Source organism: Mercenaria mercenaria, chromosome 3 (assembly GCF_021730395.1).
Source record: "Mercenaria mercenaria strain notata chromosome 3, MADL_Memer_1, whole genome shotgun sequence".
NCBI classification, from domain to species: domain Eukaryota; kingdom Metazoa; phylum Mollusca; class Bivalvia; order Venerida; family Veneridae; genus Mercenaria; species Mercenaria mercenaria.
The window spans coordinates 86,245,172-86,265,676 of record NC_069363.1 but is presented as its reverse complement, the minus strand read 5'-3'; the positions used below and the strand labels follow the sequence as shown (position 1 = coordinate 86,265,676).

The window sequence follows — 20,505 nt, the reverse complement described above, 5'->3', positions numbered from 1 at the left end:
TTCATTTTTAATTTCATTCATATAATTTTAATACACTCAATACATTTCAAACACATGCGTCCAATGGAGCAACCTCACAATCAAGATATTTTAAAGACTTATGTTATATGCGAAAATAGCAAAAAATGATACAAGTAATGCAATTCAAATACGTATTTAACATTATCATCATTTTAACATGTATGTTAGCAAAATCAAAACTGAATAAAATATTGATCTCCATGGGAATTTGAATTCACAAACGTTAGATTCTAGAGCCGTCACGCTTACCACTGCATCAAAGCGTCTAATTATCGAAGGACGCAGGCATTTAAATATTTATTATAAAAAAGTTATAAAAAGGTAGGGTACCCCTTTACTGAAGTGGGTTATTCCAGTAACCTTTCAAATCTATTTATAAAAGCGACAGGTCACTCCTAAATGCTAGTAAGTGAGCTTTATCTGAATGTTTAGATGCACTAAAATATTAGTGAGAGCTTAAGCCCAAAGATGTCTCAATATCTTAACATGTTATCGCATATTTGATTGTATATATACTGCTTTTGATTTCATGAGTAATTGCATGATATCAATTGTGTGACATACATATATTAAAGAGAATAAAGACAACAACAAAATGAAAACAACTAAAAATGGCATTATGTTATAAAGAATAATAAAATATCCTATGTTGTTTAGATTCTTTAATATGGCCACTTTTAATTCACTTACAACCATCGTTAATTGTAGGAATCTAATAACTTCAGGAAATGTGAAATCATTTAAGCGACTTCTTTTAAACGTCTACTGAGAATCGTTTCAATCATCTACACAAACATTTTTATTTAAACAGGGTGTCACGTTAAGTAACATGTATATTTAACGACGCGCCATTCTTGGCGTCACGTCTACGTAACGCGCTCTTTTGTTGTATGTTATGACGTCCTGGACGTCACTTGTTGTTCTTCCGGTCTATGAAGTAAACAGTCAACGTAAAACGGACAACACTTTTGTCTTCATTTAATGTCTCCACGACATTTTGGTGCCGTGACCAGGATAACATTAGCAATGGCAACTAAACTACGATCAATCCAGAAGGGGCACAAGGGTGCAGTTACACGACTTTTGTCAAAATTCGAGATGATTCAGCAAGAAGCAGGTGATTTGGAAGAGTTGCAGACGATAGAAGATTCCCTGAGACAGAAAAAGCAGACGATCACCGAGATCCATGAGAAAATCATAGATTTCATTCCAGAAGATGACGGGGAACAAATCGAGACGGAGATACTGGATCATAATGAGTACATCTATAATTTACAGACAAAGATACAGAAAGTAGCAAGTTTCAAAAAGGTAACATTTTCTAATTTGAATGTTAATTCTCAGGCTTTCCGTGTGTCTGTTTACGGCGAATCATCACAAACTAACGATGAGAATGTTATCCACGATAATTCTTCCCAAAGAGAGCCTAACTTTAACCACACCCACAGCTCTGTATACCATAGACTACCGAAGCTAGATCTACCGCGGTTCGATGGCAACATTCTTGACTGGCAGTCATTCTGGGACTCATACGAGTCGGCTATTCACACGAACCCTTCACTCAGTGGTGTACAAAAATTCAACTACCTGAAGTCGTCTCTGAGGGGAGAAGCTGGACAAACAATTGCAGGTTTTGCGTTAACTAATGCTAACTATGACAAGGCAGTGTCGTTATTACACGAAAGGTATGGACATAAAGACCGAATCATACAGACCTACATGAAAGCTTTACTTGAGGTTCCCGCTCCCCTGAACACCGTTACCAGTCTGAGAAAGTTCTACGATACTACAGAAACATACATACGGGGACTTGATTCACTTAACCAGTGTGAGAGCACATATGGATCTCTTCTCACTCCCATCATCCTTCAGAAATTACCACCGGAAGTCAGAACAAACATTACACGTGCGCACGGAACATTATCTTGGTGTTTGAATGAATTAATGAAGTGTCTCATAAATGAAATTAATATTATGGACGCCGGAAGTGCATTGAATACCGGGCAAGAACTCATTGCTACAGCAACCTTCCTGACGAAATCGGACACGCGAAAGACGGAGAGAAAAAATATTCATAGACCAACCAGACCAAGTGTGAAACCTAAAAGCGTTCAAGTACCAACCTGTGTATATTGTAAGGGAGAGCACTCAAGTACAAACTGTGTGAAAATTAAAGATCGCGAACAGAGACTCAATATTGTAAAAGAAAAGCAGTTATGTTTTAACTGTCTACGCAGTCACAAGGTTAGCGAGTGTAGATCTAAATTCAATTGCATGATATGTTCGCGCCGACACCATACTAGCATATGTGAGGAAGAATCAAAAAAAAATCTACAGATGAACCCCCTAAAACACATGACGCGAAGGAAACCCAGTCATCCGTGCTTCACTCAGCCCATAATTTCGCACTAGGACCCGTTTTACTGAAGACAGCCGTTTCCATGGTTACATCATCTTGCACATCCACAACCGCGAACATCCTGTTTGATGAAGGTTCCCAGAGTTCGTTTATCACTGAACGTCTAGCACAGAAACTGCAGCTACAGCCAACCGGCAGTGAAGCGCTATGCTTATCAGGATTTGGAGACACAGAGAGACGCATACGACACCTAGATACAGCCACCGTCTATTTACAAACTCCAGAATTTAACATCCCAATCAAAGTGCTGATAGTACCTGAAATTTCCGTGCCGCTAAAAACGTACCAGAAACACGTTGGTCATCTTCCGTACCTGAAAGGACTCAAACTTGCTCATCCCATGTCAGAAGAAGATAACTTCGAGATCGAGATATTAGTGGGCGCTGACCATTACTGGGACATAGTGCAAGATACTATCATTAGAGGAGACGGGCCTACAGCTATACAATCGAGAATCGGCTATCTTTTGTCCGGGCCTTTGAGTACCGAAAATCAGATACAGCCATCCCAATTTCCCGTGTCTATGTTGAACGTTATGACTATGCACGTGCAGGAAGAAGTCAATCTAGAGAGATTTTGGGAAGTAGAATCATTAGGAGTAGAACAGAAGTCGGTACACCAAGGCTATGAAGAATATACCAAACAGTACCAGAACACAGGCATTTCGTATGAGAATGGAAAGTACATTGCAAAATTACCCTGGAAAGAAAATCATCCATTTTTGCCAAGTAATGAGCTGATAAGCCGACGAAGAACTGTTAGTGTAGTAAACCGCCTTAGAAAAGAACCAGAACTACTTCAGAAGTATGGAGAGATTTTAAGTGAACAGGAGAAGAGAGGCTTCATAGAAAAGATTACAGATGTTAAATCAAGCGAGAATACCAAAGTTCATTATATTCCCCACCATCCCGTAAAGAAAGACTCGGCGACCACACCCATACGTATTGTATACGACTGCAGCTGCAAGTCAACACGAGATTCCCCCACCTTAAATGAGTGCTTGATGAATACCCCACCCATCCTTAACGACCTAACAGCTATATTACTACGCTTCCGATACCACGAATTTGCAGTATCCACAGATATCGAGAAGGCGTTTTTGAACATCGGTCTACATCCAGACGACCGTGACGTCACTAGGTTCTTTTGGTTATCAGATCCGAACAACCCAGACAGTCCACTACAGATATATCGCTTCAAGTCAGTGCTCTTTGGAGCTACGTGCTCGCCGTTTATATTAAACGCTACAATAACAAAACACCTTGCCTTACACAGATGCGACGATACAGAACGTATTCAACAAGGATTATACGTCGATAACATACTTACCAGCGTACCAGACGAGTCTACACTGCTAGATTTCTACACTAACAGCAGACAACTGTTCCAGAAAGCATCCTTTAATTTGAGATCATGGAGCTCAAACAACCCAGCTCTGCGTGAGAAAATCAAATCCGATGGTGTGAGCGATAAGGACAGAAATACAAAGGTACTGGGCATGCGCTGGGATTCTTCAACAGACGAACTATCATTTCCACAAAGACTGAAGGCAGCGTCGAATATCTGTGTTCTGACGAAACGTGTGATCCTTCAAGAATCTTCCTCCATTTATGATCCACTTGGATTACTTAGCCCGATCACCGTGACAGGCAAGATGTTGATACAGTCGCTGTGGAAACGTAAATTTGAGTGGGACGAACCGTTGCCAGATGACATCATTACAGAGTGGTGTAAGATCAGAGAAGATACCGCGAAAGCTACCGAAACCAAGTTTAGCAGACGATACTTCCAAGGCACAACACCAAGGGAAGTAACTCTTCACGTCTTCTGCGATGCCAGCACAAAAGCTTATGGCTCATGCGCATACCTTGTGTCCGGTTGTCACAGTACTCTCGTGATGGCGAAGAACAAAGTAACTCCCATTAAACAACTTACCGTGCCGAAACTTGAACTGTGTGCAGCACTTATAGGCGCTAAACTTAGTCAACACATAACATCCACCATACATTGTGATAAAGTATACTTATGGAGCGACAGCCAGATCGTGCTGAAGTGGATTTCTACAACCAAACCACAGCCACAATTCATAGCCAGACGTGTAACAGAAATACATGAGTTGACAGACGGCTTCATGTGGCACTATTGCCCAACCGATTCAAACCCAGCAGACCTTCTGTCGAGAGGACTTACCTATGAGAAATTTCACGACAACATATCATGGATGCATGGTCCTAGCTGGCTGAACGACGAGACAACATTTCCCGGATATGAATTAATGCTGAGTACGCACACCAACAGTGAACACGAAGATACCAACTATTCCGCCTGTATGACTACATCGCGAGAAATTACACCCGATCCCGGCATTTTAGATGTTATAGACATCAATAGATTCGACACATACCGTAAGCTGATACGTGTTACAGCATATGTTCTAAGATTTGTGAACAACTGCAGAAATATTGAGAAGGTCTACGGACCTCTAGAGTCGCACGAGATCAACGCAGCAGCCAAGCATCTGATAAAGTACGTACAGTCCCGTCATTTTCCGGACGTGATAGAGTACATCTACCAGAATAGAAACATCCAGTTGAAAAGACCCAACCTAGTGAGACAGCTTGATTTGTTTCTTGATGACGACAAATTAATACGTTGTGGCGGCAGATTATCTAACGCACCGTTATTACACAGCACGAGATTTCCCTACCTACTTCCTTCCAAAGACAACCTTACAAAGCTTATTATTTTGGACGCACACGTTACACATATGCATTCCGGTACTGAGAGCACAGTCACCTATCTTCGCCAAATATTTTGGATTCCTAGCATTCGCCAGCGTGTTCAGAAAATAGTCCGCTCGTGTGTTACGTGTCGTAAGGTCACAGGAAGAGCATATCGAGTACCTGACCCCCCACCGTTACCTAGCAACAGATTGAAGGTTGCGCCACCATTCACAGTAACCGGCATAGACTTTACCGGAGCTTTAACAGTAAAGGCATCGAGAGGAGAACTACAGAAAGCATACATTTGCCTTTTCACATGTGCCAATACGCGAGCTGTCCATCTAGAAATAGTACCGAACATGACTGTGGAATCATTTATTTTAGCTCTACGACGTTTCTTCAGCAGAAAAGCAATACCCAAGGTCATTATGTCGGACAACGCCCTGACGTACATCGCCACCGCCAAAATCCTGAAGGAAAAGGTCCTTGGAACACATGGTATAACATGGTCATTTATTCCCCAGCACGCGCCATGGTACGGAGGGTGGTGGGAGAGGCTTATTGGTATAACAAAGACCTGTATCAGAAAAGTACTTGGAAAGTCATTGGTTAGCATGGAAGTTCTTCAAACAATTACAGCAGAAGTAGAATGTATCGTAAACGACCGCCCACTCACACACACATCTGCAGACCCCTTGGATGAGGAACCCCTTACCCCTTCCCATCTACTGTATGGAAGAAGAGTTACCTCCCCTGTTTATCCAGACGACACGGAGTCCCCAGCAGACGACCTATCCCATGATTCTGCAGACAAACTTTATAGATTTAAGTCTGCAACACTTGAACACTTCTGGTCGAGATGGAAGCACGAATACCTCACATCTTTGCGAGAGTTTCACAGAACATCAGGTAACCATGGAGATGCTGTTACGATTGGTGACGTCGTGCAGATACATGACACCAGCTTACCAAGAAATCGCTGGTCCCTTGGCGTGATTGAAGACGTTATCGTTGGCAACGATGGACTTATTTGAGCAGCCCGTGTTAGATCAAGACGAGGTGTAACTACCCGACCCATATCAAAACTATATCCACTCGAGCTGAAGTAACCAGATGTGCGTGCTTCCTTATAGAACAGTTACCTTACCCAGTGACTATTACACAGAACTTACTTAGTGATTGTAATAATGAATATCTAAGAGATCAGACAAACTGTAATACGCGTAATGTGATATGAGATCGTGTTTTAAGTTAACGTGACAGTAACACTTGTTCAAAAATATGTGATTATGCAGAAGTTTAACTGACTTTCTAGGTTAACCATTATCCGCAGTTCTAAGTGATATAACATATTCTGGAATAAGCAAAGACTGTTATTTCTCAGAGAAAGTGATTTACTATGTTTTATATGTTTGTTTGTACATACTCTAAATAACATGTTTTATGTTTAAAAATCAGCATCGTGGCCCCGGAGTGTCACGTTAAGTAACATGTATATTTAACGACGCGCCATTCTTGGCGTTACGTCTACGTAACGCGCTCTTTTGTTGTATGTTATGACGTCCTGGACGTCACTTGTTGTTCTTCCGGTCTATGAAGTAAACAGTCAACGTAAAACGGACAACACTTTTGTCTTCATTTAATGTCTCCACGACACAGGGGATCGGTGTTATGTGATATTATCTGAAGGTTGCTTATATATCTACAAAAACAAAAATTCAGAGAAATCAAAAGAGTCGTACTCTCTCAAACATTTTGAATAGTGAGTTAAAGACTTTTATATGTATTCAAACTGATTTCAATTGTTTGGTTTTTAGATTTCAATGCAGTGGTTTTTAAAAAGGTTTTCGTAATTTTTGCAGGTCATAATTTTGATTTTAAAAATTAATGATTTTACTTTTATGACCGCAAATCACATTTATTTATAAGTAAAGTTCCTGTACTGGCTCCGTTTGGATTTTTTCACTCTTTGTTCCGAGTTTATATTTCATAAAAATGATGACGCACATTTCTTCTTGTTTTAGTGTCCGGGAATCTGAACCTGAGAAAGGAGAGAATATTTGCTTTTGTCTTCATTACAGAAATGGGAAGCCACCAAAATTATTTGCATGTGATACACCTGAGACAAGAGAAGTATAATTATTTTGTGTGTACAAGAGTCGCATTCAAATAATTCAAAAATAAGTAGCGCTCTCCACCTCCATCCCCCACCTCCTCCAATTTATTAGACATCATCGAATACATAAAAGTGTATTAAAAATATAAATTCAACCAATCAGAAGTATGGACATGGCACATTTTATATTTCATATTCTCCCTGTCACGAAAACAAATTAGAAGTGTTTTCGGCTCATCTTTTTTCAAATGTCGTTTGAAGAGTTATTTTACTTTGTTTTTATTAATAAATACTAAGACCAGAAAAGTTATCACAAGACCAGACCAGAGTTGGTACAACGAGTCATATATTTAGAAGCAGACAAAAATGTATAATAATATTTAGTTTAACAAACAGACATCCCCCATTGCAAATAATATAAAAATAAAATAAGTCAGTTTGAGTTAAAAGGTTATTATCAGATTTAAATTAGTCACGTTCAAGAACAGTATCCAATCTGCTAATTTTTCATTTTTCTAATGATATAATGGCTATTCTGTTAAATAAAATGATCGAAACGGACAGTGAAGTTGTGGTAGTAAGGAAATTCAATCCTTAGTTTGAAATATGTCCTTTACTCGAAGACGTGGTAAATGGTCTCACCAAGAAGGTAGCCCCCTCAAACAGAAATCCTATGCGCAGCAGTGTAAACTTCAAACCATTAATTATATTATGCAGATCAAAGAATTGACAAAAACACACGTTTCACAATAGGTTTACGTTTGTCTGCTTTAAGCAACATTTCCATACTCCGTGCAGTTCCAGATATAAGAAGTCAACCGTTTCAGAATATTTTCACATTGATATTTTGTTTTTGAAATACTCTTATATTTGACTGCCCGATTAGTTTAGAAAGGAAATTATATGATCTCCAAATCAAGTTATCGTGATTTAGATAAGCAGTGGGACAGTCATCCTGTAACATTGTAAACATATCATTACTAATACAGCTCTTTTGTCTGTTATAGGAATGGATAAAAAAAGTTACGCTCGGAAATGTCAGATGTACATTCAACGTTTTGCTTGTCCGCGTGCGTAATTTTATATATCGACTTTTCATAAGAACTAAAAGTATTAATATTTGTATTTTCTCACTTCCTTTTTTAAACCGCCACACGAGCAAAATAGCATGGTCAGTGTCAACGAAATATCAACGTTGGTCGAATCGAGTATTTGGTATGCAATGACCCTGAGTCAGTTCAAAAGAGATCAATAAAACTATTTTATCTCATTTTCCATGACAGAGAAGATTATAATTAATTAAATATATATATCAATTCTATATAATATTTCAACGTCCAATGACTTGTCTTTTGGGCAGTTACTTTTGTTAATATTTTAGTGACAGTGGATATGGAAGTGCAGGGACAGTTCCCGCTTTAAGAGAATGTAAGTGTTTTTGATAGCAGAATATATTTATGTACACTTTTCTCGTCAACGAAATTAAAACTGTATGTACCGGTCATGCAATGGAGAGAAAAATGTAGTCTATATATGCACAGGTCAACGTAGCTCGGAGCAATCAGCCGTGTTAGCAGTGTTAAAACCAGTCCTGTGAACAAGTCCATTAAGAAAATTTTTGCTAATAATTGATAATTGTATAATTGTATAGAAATAGAGTAATGCCAGGTACAAACATTTTTGATAAAAGTACTAACCTTATGACTTAATGCCTCCTTACATATTTCGTTATGAATTGATTATGTTCTTATAGCAGATACATACGAAACTGAAGAACTAGATGTGGACGGCCGAAAGTACGATAAGGTAGATGAAAGACTGTTTGGTAAAGCATTTCAACCAGGTAAATCATATTATGGTACTGCACCATAAAACTATATATTGATGTAATTTAGTGGTCTCTTAATAGATTTTGTACATTTTTAAGGACAAGAAATATGTTTCTATTAAACGTGCGTCAAAGTTTGAAACTGAGATAAGTATTGTAAAGCACTTTTTCTCAATCCACTGACTGTCGCAACTGTTTGCTGGACAGTTGGAAAAAAAATCTGTAAAAAGATCCTTTGGAAGCATAAAATGAAACTAAGCAAAATAATTGCAGACTCGGTTTGATTGAGTCTGTTCATGAGAGGAAGTGCAACACCTCTCTTACCCCCTAGCACAGGCATAAGCGGACTTCTATTTCATAGATATTGAATAAATTCAATGGTCCCAAAAGAAAGCCTCATTGTATACATTTTCAGTCACAGACGGTTCCCGGAAGTTTCGTACATGGTACATGTAGTTTAATAGATATTATGCATACAATTAAACTGCTATATTGAATGCGGTCGCTGGTCACATAGTGAAAAAGTCTGTTAATTGGTCTTTTTTGTATTTAAGACTTTTACGAGTGATTTAAAGCGGCTGCTTATAACAAACGTTAACAGTCGCTTAATTCTGGTGGTCACATGTGCGACGTTAACTATATAGTATATTTAACGCTATACTTCATTCTATACTGGAATAGTAATGTTTCAGATAAGAAAAACACACAGGCACAACGGAATGTAAAACATGAATTACATTCAGAGGATATTGATTATGAACCTGTAAACTTTTCTCACGAACACGATGTATGCAAAAGAGTAAATGACATTGAACCAGCAAATCAAGGATCTTCTGGTAATATATAAATTGATATCAATATTGCTATTACTAACATATCCGCGAAAATATTCATTTTATACATTTTTAGTTAAACGATTTGTGCAAAAGGTTATTAAGACGTTTAAATCATGTCTACTCTTAATAGTCTAAGATAGAACAACGCCTTCGTTGTAGAGTGATTTATGGTCAAGCAAGAGCCTAATGTCTAGTCCTTTTATCTGGTCAATATTTTTATTCTGAAATATAATATTTATTTCTTAAGTCTAGTGTTTCAGTATGGGTCTTAGTATACCTCTTCAATATCAAGCGACTTTCTGTGATATTATAATATAAATGTTAAAGACGTGTGCTATTTAAATTTAATCCAACTTATGCAATACATGATTTATTTATTTGCCTTTCCGATGTCATATGATCAATTCAAAAGACCACAATGGAAATAAAAAGCTTTCTGCTCTCTTTTTGTGTTATCCTTGGTACTGATTATATGTCATCTACAATTGCATTTTAATGTTCACATTTATTATGTTGACGTTGAATTTGGATTTGTTTTATGATGTATCAATTTATGATTTATTGTCTATTTTACCACAATTAATTCAATCAATCAATACCTTTTAGTCTCTGTGTTATTTACAAACAACGTGAAGGAACAATTAATCATTTCATTCATAGAAACGTAGTTTCCTATCCGAAAAAAACCTAAGAAACGTTCTTTATGATTTGTATTGATGTTTAAAAATAGAGAACATATTATTTTTATATTTCTGACAAAAGTTTTTGTTTATTTATTGAACATCAGAGGGACTAGGAGCAATAGGCAATAGGGAAGAAGCACCGATTAAAACAAAACCAAAGATATACATGGAAGAGCTCAAATCAAGACTGAAGAGTGATCACCGAGGTTTGTCAAGCGGTAAGTGTATTTTCTATTTTATTCACTCTAGATGTCTACACATTTGCTATTTTAAAGAATTGGTAAAGCAATGTTAATTTAGGTCATATACTTGTTTTGATAGTTTAAGTAATTTATTTCTCAAAGTTGTTAAACTTGTTAAAAGATGTATTAGTTCCTATAATTCTCAATATGTTTATCACACTCGCACAGAAATAAATCATTAAAGGACGAATATTTAACAAGAGCTGTCAGAGGACAGCAAAGCTCAGCTATTCATAATCCTCTGCTTCAATTCTGTTTCTTGAACTTTCCCTTCTCAAAATGCTTCACGAGGTAAAAGATAACAATTAACAAAATGCAAAGTCAAACGGATACCACTTTATGCAAAAGCAATTCAAGAGTTAAGAGACCTGTACATTGCATGTCATCACAGTGAACAAATGTTTGAAATTTCAATCCATTCCCACAAGTAGTTTACAGAGATACCAGCTTTCATACATAACCAATATTGCTAAGTAAAAGTAGAGCGTAACGTTGTAAAGATGCCAATTTGAAATAAAATAATGGAATTTGCATAATGCATGAAGGAATATCCCAGGGAACACGGTGTGAAGTTTCAATCCGTTCCCACTAGTGGTTACTGAGTTACCAGCTTACATACAAACACTTAACAAAAAACAGCTAGGTCGGAAAAGTAGAATAACTTTGTAAAAATCAGAATTATGGAACCTATCCAGTGAATGTTATATCATGGTAGTAAATGTGTGAAGTTTCCATCTACTCCAAAACAGTAGTTACTGAAATAACAGCTTACATGAAACTTAAACCAAATCGAGACGCGAACGTCGAATAGACAAACTAAGAAATAGGGCAAATATAATTTCCATTTTAAATTTCGAAAAGTAGATAGAGCTTTTGCACTCACTTATTCATAACATAGCGCAAAAAGGCCACAATTAAACTTTGGTGCATTCAACCGAGTAAAAATAATAAGCACAAGATTCTGTAACTTACCTATACATATTCTGATAGCTGATATATTTCCGTTCTAACCATTCTCGTATTTCGCTGTTACTTCTCGTGTACATTTAACCCTAAAAGATGCCAAATGAAAGACAAATAAAAGGCATAAATCTTAACGAAAAAGAATATACATTTTGAAATATACTACTAAACATTACGATAGTCGTGCAATATTCCCTACAAGTCAAAATATGTGCAGAGAAACGAATTATTCTTTTATTATATTTTCTTAGACTGACTTGGGTGGTAATTTTGTCCTACTTTCGTGTGTTTCGTTTTTCCGTAAGCGGTCGGAAATTCTTTTGGATCACGAGTTCTTAAAATTAATTCAAACGAATATCCGTTCAAAGACGTGTCACGAAATAACTGTATTATTTTGTATTTCCATAATGGCAGGCATACATGATTTGCATGAAAAATATGAGATATACAAGACAATGACATACATTAGCCAAAAAAGTATGTTTATATCTATTATATTATTATTAAAATAATGTAGCAATATGTATCTAAATCAGTGAATTTAGGTAAATTTCAATCACATTTTGTTTCTACAGTGTAAGATAGTTATTCATCTATATTCTTAAAATAATGCTGAAAACAGATTGACTAAATAAGTTTGCAAATGAAGTTGTGAAAACACATTTATTCGGAAAGGGCCTAAATTGTCCATTCGAAAACTTGTAGTAGAACTGTATATTACCTGTATTATAAAAATGATTTTCATGACGTTTTTGTGAACTACAAAAATGTTGAATTCCCTATGCCATCTTTGTGAACATGACGTTATCATTTGGGCATATATTTTGCATCTTTATATAAATATAGCCTCTTTTCGGAGCATTCTTCTGAAAAGAATCCTAAGATGCACGTAAGCAGTCATATAATATACTTTCGGTTTAAAATTGTTTATTCCTTGGTTATTCTTGGACATATTCATGACTATTTGGTCAGATACATTGCAGTGGGTCATATCTTCAGTAAATATGAAGTCTCAGCTACAGACCCTGGTTTTCATATAATACTCGTTCGGTGTTAGTAGTGGACCTTTAATATCTGAATTCATCTGATGGGGTAGAAACAGATTTGCATTCTCATTTCAGTTGTTGGAAAAGATACACAGGCTAAGACATCTTTATTGAAAAGTGCTTCATTAGCCTCTGTTGCATCATCATATTTATCTGTCAAAATAGGAGACGAAACGTCTGATAATGTGACACCTTCAACTGGACAGCCTGTAGTACAAACGCAAGGTAATGTATATAAGAGAAAAAGTAACGTAGATAAGGCCAATGTTTAAGAATATAACAATAAGTCTGCAAAAGTAATGAAAGGCAGTCAAGACAAAGATGAAAGTTTTTGCTTTTGTGAAAGTGATAAATATTATCCTTTATAGATACATTTTGTATATGGTTTTATAAACTTACACAAAAAAAAACTAATCTCAGTATGTTATTGTTCCAACATTGTTAATAATTTCATCATCGATTTACTTCTACACTATATATACTTTTGTGTATGTTTATCGTACTAAACCCTTCACCTTTATTCCTTCAACTGAACAGAATTTGGAAATTAATCCGTGTTTTCAAAGGTCTAATTAATATTCAGCAAGATTCGATTTTCCGATATGTTTATGTGTTTGTTTTGTTCCATTTAACATTGCACCGAGACTGTGATAGGTCATATGGCAACTGTACCTCCATTGATGGTCGAGGAAGACCCCATCTGCCCCACCTTGCTTGCATTTTCTATCACAGTTGAGTACATGGTTACCACTAATCTTCCGTAAGCTAGCTTAATGGCTTCCTCATCTGAAGAATTCAGCGTCCGAATGATGCTTGAACCAGCATAAGTGAGTCTAGCAAGAGATTTGAAGCCAGCGACCTTCACCACTCGGCTATGGAGGCACCCTTTTCCGATATGTATTGGATTCCTAAATTTCATAAATAATTATATAAAGTCATTACATTGTTACTTAAACAAGTTACACCAGACTATTATTGTTTTCAATCATATTACTTCATGTCTAACTGATATTAAACTCCAAGTGAACAGATTATGTATATAAAAACTCGGAAAGTCAGTTGCGAATCAGGCGAAATCCAAGAAAAATATAACAATAAACAATTACAAGATTATTCAAGTTATTATATATCTTTTTCTTTTTATCCTTTGTACCAGTTTGCCACCTATTGCAATAAATCAATAAATGACAAACAAGCCGCTTAATTAAAGCCACCTATGATACATTTCGTGCATTTAATTTCAATACAGCTTTTCTGCTTGCTACGAAATTTGCTTAAGTATTTCACCGTTTTAACATCCGGCAAAGGGGCCTCCGTGGCCGAGCAGTTATGGTCGTTTTTCTTAAAAATCACTTGCCCCTGAAACGATGTGGATTTTCACGGTTTCAAGTAGTCTGCCTACCGACTAGATAATAATTTTGTTTTTAGAAAAAATATATCTTATATATATTCTGATTTCAACCTATGTATTGAGAAGAAAAGGGACGTAAGTATACAAAATTTGAATAGCCTCAGGAGTTATCCCCTGTGAACAAAACAGAGGGTCTGAACACAAACTAGGTTTCAAGCAGTGAAATTATTATTTTTATCTGTTGAACGAAACTAATCAGGAATGCGAAAAAATGTGAATTATAAATAATCGGAATACTTGGTAAAATATTTTTCAGTAAAGATATAGATACATTTAAATACTTACAAGATCATAAAGATAAACGCACCATCGTAACATAGATAAAGGAAACCTTAAACATCATAGACCTGTTTGACACATTTTCAACATAGACATTATTGCGTAAACCTACGGTGACGTTGCACGGGTAAATGGATGATGATTTGTTTAAAATCACTAAAAATTCATAAAAACATGTTTCAGTGTAAAATCACAATAAATTTCACTTGTCATATACCCACGCAATATCTTATATTTCAAAAGCAGAAATTTGTTTGCCAAGAAATGCATATATGGAAGTCGACCACACACTGCCGCATTTGTAATATACATGTTGCTGCAATGTTTTTTCTCAATATATCTTTATTTCTTGTGTCTTCGTTTTCAGTTAGTTCAGTTTGTCTAGGTATTAATGTGTTAATTTCCACTGTTTAGTTTTTTTTTTTGTTTTTTGTTTTTTTTGTTGTTGTTGTTTTGGTTTTTTGGGGGGTTTTATTGTTTGTTTGTTTTGTTTTCCTTTGACATATTTTGTCTTAGATTTTGTTAACTTACTTGGTAATGAGATATATTTCCACTGAATATAATTGTACCTTACAGATAACTACTGGCGGTTTTGACCGTTAAACTTAATAATATTCTTCACTAAAACATTCAGCTGACGACTAATCATAACAAACCTGCTAGTGTTACTAAACAAATTCTTACAAACAAATAGCTAAATGAAAAGTGTAAAACTGATCTTATCGAAACTATTCTTTTCAGTTGGAGAACGTGGAAATTTTAGAAGAGATTCATCTTTTGCATCCTCATATTGTCAATCCGAGGAGGAGATGAAATATCTGACAATGTTAAGTTTCACCTTCCCAGTCAGCATAGCATGTCAGAAAGTTAGCAATACCATGCATAAAATTAACAAAGATTCAATCAATAAAACAGAAAAGGTAAGGCAACTGGTGCATAGGGTCAGGATTCAAAATATACTTCAAATTTCTTTAAAAATATAATTTGCTCACGTACATAGCAATATTGTAGTGTACTAAATGGGAGGTAGGTTTAACTTTAATTTTAACAATGATTACGACTATCCAGTTCTAGAAGAATGAACACATTTATACGCTTACTTGCCTGTGCTGGATCGAGTCGCACTCTGGCTTTGAGAGGAATTCATCTTCATCAGTTGTACTGTTCAGGTGACCGATCGTACCTTGAATCATACATAGAATAGTATCTGCGGTCTTCTTTCATCATTTTCAATTAAAGGATTTCAGCTGGATGTAAATCTTTCAAATAAAACATTTAATTTATTCGTTTGCAAACAACATGTGAAAGTGTTTAGTGATTAAAACCCCAACAACAGGAAGTTCTGTAACACGACAGTGTTCACGAAGACACATTCTTCCATTATCCTGTGAATAACACAACTACAATTCAGTCACTGTGCCTTATAACAAATCTACATTCTTTTCAGCAGTGTATAGTGGGTTGATGCAGATATATTTGTAAACTATATTAGACATTGATGGAAAAGATTTATGAACTTTTGAACCTTCTCTTAGATAAAATTCCTTTCAGAGTAGAACAACTGATATGTTTAGTTTCGTAGTGGTTAAAAGCTAAAGACGTATGACTGTTATAGATTTTTGATTAAGCCTAAAAGCTACAATCACACATATGATCGTGCGTTGAGATACGGTGCGAATAAAATTGGTCTGTGGGGGTGCGGACACGGATAAGTATGGGGCAGTACGTCTTAGTACGGGAAAAATGATTATAATCGGAGATACAAAAAATACAGGACGCGAATAAGTACTACGTTGAACTACGTTTTACTGCGCCTGGCAACTTTCACAGCGCGTGGACGGGTCTGCGGTGGACTTCGTTGAACTACGTTCAAGTCCGGGCAGCCTCAGATAACTACGTTCAGCTACATATCAATACGGCAAGGTACGTTTCAGTATTGATAACTAAGAGTTAGTACGTTTAACTACGGATGAATAAGTTTCATCCAAGTTGGGCTAAAGTCACGCTCAAATGCTTACGGCGCGGATATCTACATCTAGTCACGAATAGAAACGTAGTAATTCGTATCGATCAGTACCTGAGCCGTACCGCAAATTAGTAATCGTATCAATTCATACCAACACTTGGTCAAACGTATTCAAGACTTATCCAAACCTTGCACGTTTCTCCAACTTTTGAACATGCACACAAGTTTGAGCGATCCGTAGGCATTTCAGCGTGACTTTAGTCCAACTTGGTTGAAACATCTGAAGTTAAACGTACTAAAACGCAGTTATCCGTACTGAAACATACCTTGCCGTAGCTGAACGTAGTTATCCAAGGTCAACGTAGTTCACCGCAGACCCGTTCAGCCGCTGAGCAAGTTGCCGCGCGCAGTAAAACGTAGTTTAACGTAGAACTCTGTACCGTTCCTTCCATTTTCCCCGTGCTGAGACGTACTGCTCCGTACTAATCCGTGTCGCACCCCTCCCCCCCCCCCCCTCTCCACCACCACACACACAGACCAATCCCATCCGCACCGTACATCAACGCAATGTCATATCCGTATATGTGACTGTACATTAGGCTAGGGGAAGTGGGAGGAGCTGCACTTCTCATCACCTCTATCTAACAGAGTCTGCTAAAATTTTGCTCGGTGGCATTCTGTATTTCCAAAGTTTATTCTTATTTATCACATGTTTGATGTCGCGGGAGGAAAATAAAGCCATTACATAAAAATCATAATAAACTTGTGTAATAAATCTTTGACTTTGACGTCAGTGTCGTTTAAGTATATGAGACATTGGTCAAATTGACATTTTATAATAGTAAAAGAAAGTAGATTGTTTTTATATTTCGACAGAAAAAGCTAACATATGATAAAAAGAATATTACATTTGTGACTTTCCACATTAAATTTATTAAACTTGTTGAATAAGATTGATAAAATGCTCGGCAGAAACTCGCTATTTATTATTTTATCCAACTCATTTGAAAAATTTCATATAAAAAGATAGTCGTGTCACATCCTCATTTTTTTACAGTTTTGAAATTCCATTCCAATTTAATATGCATTGTACTAACCTAAGTAATGTATTTTTGTAAAAATTGTCAGAACGCGGTAGCCGTTTTATTTTGGTTTAACATCGCGTTATACTCGTACAACGTATTAAGTAAGAACTTGAAACAAAAAGACATGGTTTCTTCAATCTTCAAAGTTTGTATTCTAATGTTTTGATATTATATACTATTATTAGTTAAAAGTGAAATTTGTTTTTGTTGCGACTTGACTTGAATTTAACTTGAGTAGCTGAAATTATAACCATTGAGTTTGAAGTTCATAACAACTGTCTGCCTCAAACGTAATATTAGAGGTATAATATATGGTGAGGTTACACTGTGACTGTTTTTAAATGTTGTTTTGTGGTTTAATAATATTTTTGATGTTCAGTAAATTAATATCTTTTTGTTAGTACATTGTACTTTGCATTGCTATTTTGTTTACAGACTTTTGTTCATGTAGATTTGCTGTTAAACAAAAAAAAAATGTACTGTAATTGATAATTTCATATTTTATTTTATATTGCAAATACTTGCGATTTTCTTTGTGTTGTACGGCAAAGCTCTCCCATTATTGGCCTTGTATATAGCTATGTTGACTAAAGACACTAGCAAAATTAAAAAAAAATATGCTGTGGTCACTTTCTTATATCTGCAGGAAGCACACTTATTTTCGTAGAATGAACATTTCCTATCCGATTTGACTGTTTTGACGCTGGGAGTAAAACATGATACATGCTAACGCACACATCTAACATTGACATATATTTTATGAGAGAAGAGTATGAACTTCAACTTTCTGTTGCAAAGTATTTAAAATATTTCAAATTGTCATTTAAAAATGTGTTAATATTTGCTTTTCTGTAATTTAATATTTTATCATGGCATGAACTAGAAAGTTAATTAACAAACTGGACTCAGATTGCCGAAATATATTATTCGTCTCATCCAGAGATGGGTTATTTAAGCTGTGTACTCGTCCACAGACACTTTTGGCAGGATCCTCAAACCTCTGCCCCTTCCAACTTTATGCCAATATCTTTTAGCATTGTAACAAGAACTGAGCCTAGGTGACGATCATAGAACATGTTTATTACAATTTCAGCAAAGCTTAAATATGAACCATTTACAGTCAATGCTCATTGTACTACAAGCCTTGATCTATAAATATTAAAAGTAATACAAGCCTGGCAAATACGAAATTGACACTGGGAACACCCGTTCTGGATTAAGCCTTCCAGGGTATCAAAAATAATGCGTATCGATTTTAAAGCAGGTATCAATTCACACGAAGAAAAAAATCATCGATTTATGAAATTAACTGATTTTCATTTTGAAACCGGAGTTTCAGTTGGCAGTACCGGCATCATGTGACGGAACGGTAACAGACCGGTCGACTAATGACAGGGATAAATATGTAGGGGCAATTTTTAAAAATTGAGTAGAGAATTGTTTCCAAGTTTTTCATAATTGCATGCCTTAATATAAGAGGCATTGATAGTAAAAGCAGCATTTTCAAAATAATGCTAAAATTGTAACAAAACAATTTTTTTTATCGGGCCTTATTCTCATTTTGTGTTAAAATGATAAAAGATATTGGCTTAAAGTTGATAGAGGATGACGAAAGAGGGCCTCGCCCTAAGTGTCTTTGTTCAACAAACACCAGTCAATAACAACAACCTTTGAGAAAATACAAGATTTATAAAGTTAAAAACAAGATCATTAATCAGATATTGAAATTGCTAATACATGTATAAACATGCTTCCGCATGATGTCATAATACTAACGTAAATGTCCGAAATAGGCGTGTTTCTACATTTCCAATTTAAAATTATTATAAACTGTTTAACAAAAGTTCTGACGTAATTGTATATACACTTCTTAATTACTTTGTACCTCGATGTTACGATTGTAAAATATCTAATCTGGGCATATATATAATGCAAAATAATTTTCTCTGTTTTATTGTAAATAAAAAAGTCTGTGTTCGTCCTTATCTATCAATATTGTTCAACTGTTTTGTAACTCTATCTATATCAATTATCTTGTATAATTACAGAATTGGAATAATAAGCATGTCAACGACACGGCTGTCTTTTGATGGGAGCAAATAATCAGTATTTTTTTAAAACTTCCGTTCTCTCAACTCTTTCCTAAATCAAATACAATCAAGTATATAAAGACCACAATCACCTCATACTGACCAGGAACTTTAATTACCTGAATCACAGTTTAAATGCCCATTACTTTTCAGGAAAAAATCTACACCTGGAATGCACTCCTTAACCGTATACACCCCATACGTAGTTCAGTTCTAGTTCATTGCATTAGATACTTCTTTATTTTTACATTGCACCTAGTGAGATCTATATTTTACTTTAAAAGCAGCCACTATATATTGCTATCATTTATGACTGTTTCAAAAATGTGTTTGTGTAATTTATATTAATGACATGATTTCCGCATTTTTTTGTGTAATATTAGAAGGGTCATACATCATGTATGAGAAATTCTGTTTGAATAATTAATTGCCTGTGTTCCACTACTCATTTGTTTCCTAGTAGCATAACAGAGCATGATTTAACAAAAAAATATTGCACATCGTAGGGATAATACACGTTTTGTTTTGTGTATTAACGTCCGCAGAAGCCCGCGGGATTGTTTGTGACCGAGACCGAAGGTCGAGGTTACAAACATATCCCAAGGGCTTCTGCAGGCGTTAATACACAAAACAAACGTGTATTGTCGCTATTCTTGCATAAAAAAACATTACACGACGACTAAATGCATTGTTTTCATATGCGATGACTTGACGATTCCGGTACATTTTTTATTTAACATTCTTGTTGTTCTTGGAAACGGTAAACATGTTTTAAATATCCATAACCAGGGCACACA

At 35.9% G+C, this 20,505-nt stretch overlaps 1 protein-coding gene across 6 annotated transcripts in view; it reads left to right on the top strand.

Annotated features, from left to right (window-relative positions):
- LOC123524178 (uncharacterized) overlaps positions 1–20,108 on the top strand; it is a 50,283-nt gene extending 30,175 nt beyond the window's left edge. Inside the window, exons 3-10 of one of the 6 annotated variants that reach the window (XM_053539144.1) lie at positions 6,823–6,925; positions 7,188–7,296; positions 8,661–8,707; positions 9,033–9,122; positions 9,800–9,943; positions 10,731–10,844; positions 12,953–13,102; positions 15,309–20,108. In XM_053539144.1, coding sequence (XP_053395119.1) covers position 6,925; positions 7,188–7,296; positions 8,661–8,707; positions 9,033–9,122; positions 9,800–9,943; positions 10,731–10,844; positions 12,953–13,102; positions 15,309–15,550 — 897 coding nt within the window. In that variant the 5' untranslated portion in view covers positions 6,823–6,924 and the 3' untranslated portion in view covers positions 15,551–20,108. The other 5 variants (XM_045302174.2, XM_045302173.2, XM_053539147.1 and 2 more) reach the window with 5 other exon arrangements.
- Positions 20,109–20,505: the final 397 nt, after the last annotated feature.